The following is a 6,000-nucleotide window of genomic DNA, read 5'->3' as shown; positions in this document are numbered from 1 at the left end:
CCGTCGCCGAATTCCGAACGACTTCGGAAGACTGTAATTAAACGGCGAGCCGCGTGCACGCTCGACGGTTCGAATGAGATTTGTCTCCGGATTTCGCAACGGTGAGAAATAGTCTTGTCACGACTTTGGCATTTTTTTTCTGTGTTACTTTTCGATCTCGTTAATTTGGCAATCTCTGATTAACGTCAGAGATCCAGCCAGATCTCATTCGATACTCGATACGTACGTTCGATCGATCGGAACTTGTGTCAATTCGTCTTTTGATGTGCTTGGGACATGGTGACTTCCTTTTCCGAAGAAAACAGAGGCGACGAATATACATAAAATAATGTATTTATTATAATACCCCACTTCGCTACAGCGATTAACATTGATTTAACACAACTTATACCGTAATTCTATATAATTATGTATTTCCACACACTGACACGATGCCTGGCTGGGACTGGATTCTGGAACGATTGCTTGCAGGAGGACGATGCGAGACAACTCTGTAAGCTAAAACACAAAGGCAAATATTCTTATTGGAGGTGCTCGAGTGGCCGGCGTCCGATTTTTTTTTCACGGCTTAATTCACGCGTGCTTCGGTACATAAGTACGGAATTAATATTTCTGCAACGCGCGGTGACGCTTTAACTCATTACTGTCCCGTGGCACGACGCGGGGGAGGCGCACAAATAAAAAGCGCGCAAGCTCGAGCGGTTACGGGGTCCCGAGTCGTCGTCGTCGTCGTCGTCCCCCGTCTTCGGGAGGTCGGTTGATATCTAAAGCGAGATCTCTTCTTCGCGGAGGAGGTTGCTGGCGACGGTGGAGAGAGAAGGTGGAGGAACCCCAGAGAAACGTTATTAATTGGCTACACGATAAAACAGTGTTAGTCCTCATTCGCTGTCCTTCGGCCGGACCCCCCCTGGCTTCCTCTTAAGATATGGGGCCACGCGACTTCCTCGCGCGCATGTGCGCGCGTGTACGTGCGTGCGTGTATCGCGAAGTTGGAGGTCCCGTGAGAATTACGAGGAAAAAGGAATCCCGAGGGTGCCGTGTGCACGACGAACGGACAACTCGTTTCCGGCGAAATTCCTCGCGCTGGCAAGAAACACGACACGATCTTCCTATATCCACCCCAACATAAAAATAATGTTCGTGAATTGCGTCTGAAATAAAGTATACTACTTCATCGAACAATTAAACGTGATCGAATCTCCTCTCAAATTTATCTCTTCGCGGCAAGAACAATTTTGTTCAAGTATCTGAAAATTTAGCTAGAAACACGCAGATCTGAAAATAATGTTGTTGGATTATGAAAATAATTATGAAGATCGATTCAAGCACGATGAGCTGTGCTATACTGAGAAAACAAATTATTAACTTGTATAAATTTTTCAACTCGATTAAATTTTGTCAGTTCAACTATTTATGTATTTGACTTAAATACATAAAATACTTGAACATCAACAGTTTAAGCATTTATATATTTAACTTAGCTACATATATCTTTAATTTAAATACGTAAATGTTTGAACTGAAGAAATTTAATCGATTTGAAGAAATTAGTGAAGTTAACAACTTTTTTCTTAGTGTTCACAATTTTTATATTCTAACATTCAGTTTGAGCATTCTATATAATTATTTTGTTTGATAAACATCATTTTTAGATCTGTATCTAATAAAATTAGATTTACATAATAATTTAGCAAAAATATTCTTTTATCTTTGTCTTCTGTTTTTATGTTATCTCTATCTTATCTCTGGAGCTACGGAGATGTTTTTCTAGAAAGAAACATGTTTTTTGTATATGTTCCATAATTACAAGCGGTATAGCACAAAATTTTAATCCAGAAAAAAAAACTATAAATATGTAAACGGCTTATTATTAATTAAAATGAACTTTTTACTATTTAAAATTGTCATAACACGTAAGTCGCAACGCAATCGCCGCTAATCATAGGGGACGATTCATCACGATAATTATCGAGTAGAAATTAACAGATACCACCATTCACATGCGCACACATTAATATTATTAATAGAGAATTGAAAGGCTACTGGATATATATAGTTATTCTTGATGTAAGAAATCCTTGATTTGATATAATCCAGTTTTACAATCGGCAATCGAATGATAAATGCATTTATTCAAATATTTATACATGATGATTAAGAAAGAGATATAACAATAACAGAGATAACAAGGATTATTCAGTCAAGAATTAAAGTTTCTTTTTTTTTCAAATTTACTTTCTATTTATTTTTATTCCTTCAAAACATCATTGATCGACGCGATCGATATCGTTTGCTAACAAAATCTGACTTACGTTCAGTAAATGATATTCTTTAATATTCATCAAGTAGTGCAACTTGAGTTTGCAAAAAAAATCTGCTGTTAAGAAAGGAAACACGCAGTAAACGTGTGTATTTGTGTTTAAGTATTGCATTGCATATCACGTGCACGCGTTTCGCGTCCCGCATCTCTCACGTCTCGTCCGTCGAGACTGTTCCTTCTATTTTAAATGTGCCATTAATTAACGAGCGCGTGGAAAACGAGCGACGCGAAACGCGAGAGGTACTGTAGATGCGAGCGGCGATATGTACGGTCTAGTTCGATTTTAACGCGGAAAATGAAAGAATAGTACGCGCGGCGGTGCCAGGGGCATATATTTTCGAGATCCACCGTTCTCTCTTATCCGTTTACATCTTTCCGCCCCTTATAGTCCTCTTTCTCTATCTATCGTCCCCATTGATTTTTTTTCTGTTTTCTGTTTTTAACTGTTTCCTTTCTTTCTCTTCGGTTCTTTCTTTCTTCTCTTTCTCTTTTTTTCACTGTCCTATCCTGCTCTTCCTCTTACATCGACAGTTTCTTTGCTTCATCCGTTGCACACGTACATACGTATCCGTTGTCGATGAAATACGTATGATCGCGCATGTATGTATGGTACTTCTATCGGTTCTCCTCCTCTCCTCCTCTATTTCTCTATCTCTCCCTCTTCCTCTCTTTCTCTCACCTTTCCCTCTTCTTTTTATTTCTTCCATATCGGTGCGTGCATCCGTCCGCCGTTGTTGTTGCTGTTGTTGTCCCTCCCGCGGATGAGGGAGCGAGCATGAGGGCTATAGGCCATAAGGGCTAACAAGGCGATTACTCATGCCTTCCATAAGAAGAAGTTACAAGCGGCTTCGAAGGTTTATTGCGGCAAATGGCGAAATTTGTACCTTGCTAACGATTGGCCGTCTTTTTTGCTTGTGTCATCCCCTCCCCTCCCCTCCCCTCTCCCTCCTCGCATTTTTTATTATCGTGTATGCATCCCCGATATGCGCGACCCTCGCGATTTAGCATCCGATGCATATAATTATGCATTAAATGTCGATGTATCCTGAAAACGAGTGACACCAGCCTGTCGATCGCGGAATGCAAACGTATTTTATCGTGGCTGAAACTCTCACGCGGACTATCAAATATTTGCGGCTACCATACATCAATCAAATATCGCGACAATCCTGAACGTGAGGTTGATAATATATTTTCAAAAATCTAACAGGAGTACGAAGATAATAAAGAAAACAAAATAAATTTGAAACTAGTGTTTCTCTTCACTTTTCATTGCAGCGTTCCAAAATTTCAGTGTATTGTGTCTCAGTGTGTGGTATTCTTCTTGGCTTTCTAAGCCAAAAGTCTTATTACTACAGGGGTAAAAATAGAAAAAATGTCTCACCTCAAATCCGACGATATTTGGGCCCGCCCGAGTGTCCTGACTGCGCGCGATCGACGGACGATTCGTCCCGGACGTCCCGAAAGTCCTGACGATCCTTGACGGCTGGATGCTTGTTCGGGGGCCCTGACTAAGTCCGGCAGAACGACGGCGGCCGGGCTGCTGAGCCGATCGTCGAGTTCGGTAGGTCCGAATATGGGTCCGCGAGACGATCGGCGATCCGGCGAGGGCAGGAAACTGCAATTTCACAAAATAGGGCCTTAGCTTGGGTTCCGTCTTTATTCCGAGGTCAAATTCGCGGTCCACTTGTGTTGGAAAGGGGAACGGGACCCCTTTTCGGTTTACTCCCGCCCCTCACGTCCCCTTAAATCCCGGCCGGTCTGCGGCAGCTCGAGCTCCGGTAAGCTCTAATTAGATTTTAAGTGAGAAATTGAGCCTGCCGGCAATTTTAAGGAAGCCGAACACACCGCCCTGATTAATATCATTATGTGCGTTCGCTTGTTACACCGTCGGGCCCACGAGATGGAATCCGCGGATGTACAGGCGGATGCAAAACTCCTTTGTAATTCAGTGTAACTTATTACTGCTCTATCGGCGATATATATTTTCTTGGAAAAAAAAAAAAATTCTATTAGTTCTCGAAAATTATCTTTTAAAAAAATACCGTTATAATCTATCGTTATAATCCTTCATATTGCACTATGTCTTATGTAAATTAACTTTTCAGTTCATATAGAGAATAATAAACTACGTGAGTGCTCTACATACTCTAGATACAATGATGAGAGATCACCGCCTATATTTCGACCGGTGAAAATTGTTAAAGAACCATCTGCCGTTTCTGTTACAACGATCAAACAAATATGATTCTTGAAGCGTGCTATATCAAAATATGCAGCGACTCTCGCGCGATCGTCGAGAGATAGCCAATGGCTCCTCGTCCCCCGATGCCCGAAGGACGAAAGGCGGAAGAGAAGCAGCGCCAAAGAAAGGCTCACCGAATAGCAACGGGGTCTCCGCTCGGAAGAAAGATATGCCATTACAAACGCTTATTTTCGGGTGATCGTGCGCGGTGCCATGAAAGGAACAACTTGCAATTATCATTGTTGCGGATGCATCGAGCCGCATCGGCCGGTCTCTTTTTTTTCTCCTTTTACACGATCACTCGATTCCTCCTTCTCTTGCCCCGAGGCAACGCTAATTTTTGCGTTTTGAGGAAACGAGGCCCGTTGTCCACGATCATCTCGCTGCATGTTCTCCGACATGCAAATCGTGCGTATCGGTACGCAAATTTCGATACGTGCATGGAAAGTACTCGGTAAAAGTATTAAGTACAATCAGAGGTAAAGTAATTTAAACGATCGTTTTCACACTCTCACACACACACACACACACACACACACACACACACCGTAGACAAATAATCGAAAAATAATTCTGAATGTACCGAGAGATTATAATTGAATAAGTTATTGAATGTATGAAATCATACCCTTTCTTTTTTTTTCGTTAAATAAAAATCTGTCAAACAGGTGGCAATTTCTCTCTTCTCTCCATGCTAACGAAAATCGCGAATGCAAATCGAACGGAGGAGCAACGATTTCTCACCAAAACGAAGCATACAAATAAATACGATGTTAAATATGTATAACGGGCATTCCCGCTACTCGCTTGCTTTAATGACTGCTAGCTGTCTCGGCGCTACCAACATATGCCATAACAGATTGTATATATTATCTAATCGCTTAAATAGCATATAATCATTAGGATTATATCAATTGTATTATTATCAAGTATAATAGCACGGGCGATGAATTAGAAGAGACTAATCCGAGACAGTCCGTTGTCGTTTTTATAATGAAATAGTGAGTCCGTACTATTAGCACTATTCAGCGGTGGAATATTTTTACATAAATCTTCATCTTCAACGTAATCGACGTGTGCGGTTGCACAGCGGCCCTGTTACTGTTGAATGCCGATGACGCTGTCGTTAGTGCAGGACGATCAAAATCATTAGTCGCGGCGAAGAGCAGTCATTAGCACAGCATTAAACGGTTATTAAGGCGCGCGCACGGAAAAATGTGATCTGACGGGGCGAATAAATTAGACAAGAAAAAAAGACGGCGCGTTTACTATTAATCACCGGCCGCGTAGCGCCTCGTTTTATATCGATTTCTGATTCAGTGCTTTGTTTACTCGTCGTTTTGATAGCCGCGACCGTCGCAAGTTTAACGACACCGAAGTGCCGTAGCCGACACGTCGCCGCCGCGCTGCGCGCCGCACCGTTTGCGATCGGAGT

The 6,000-nt window shown here is 41.9% G+C and overlaps 1 protein-coding gene across 1 annotated transcript in view; it reads right to left on the bottom strand.

Annotated features, from left to right (window-relative positions):
* Positions 1-315: 315 nt before the first annotated feature.
* The window catches only part of LOC113004937, a 30,703-nt gene continuing 25,018 nt past the window's right edge, over positions 316-6,000 (bottom strand). The window contains exons 2-3 of the mRNA XM_039456203.1: positions 3,705-3,938; positions 316-498 (exon numbers count right to left, since the gene is read on the bottom strand). Of these exons, the coding sequence (XP_039312137.1) occupies positions 376-498; positions 3,705-3,938 (357 nt within the window). The 3' untranslated portion in view covers positions 316-375. The remainder of the gene's footprint in view (positions 499-3,704; positions 3,939-6,000) is intronic.

Source organism: Solenopsis invicta, chromosome 12 (genome assembly GCF_016802725.1).
Source record: "Solenopsis invicta isolate M01_SB chromosome 12, UNIL_Sinv_3.0, whole genome shotgun sequence".
Taxonomy (NCBI): Eukaryota; Metazoa; Arthropoda; class Insecta; order Hymenoptera; family Formicidae; genus Solenopsis; species Solenopsis invicta.
This window is presented reverse-complemented; position numbering and strand designations above follow the sequence as displayed.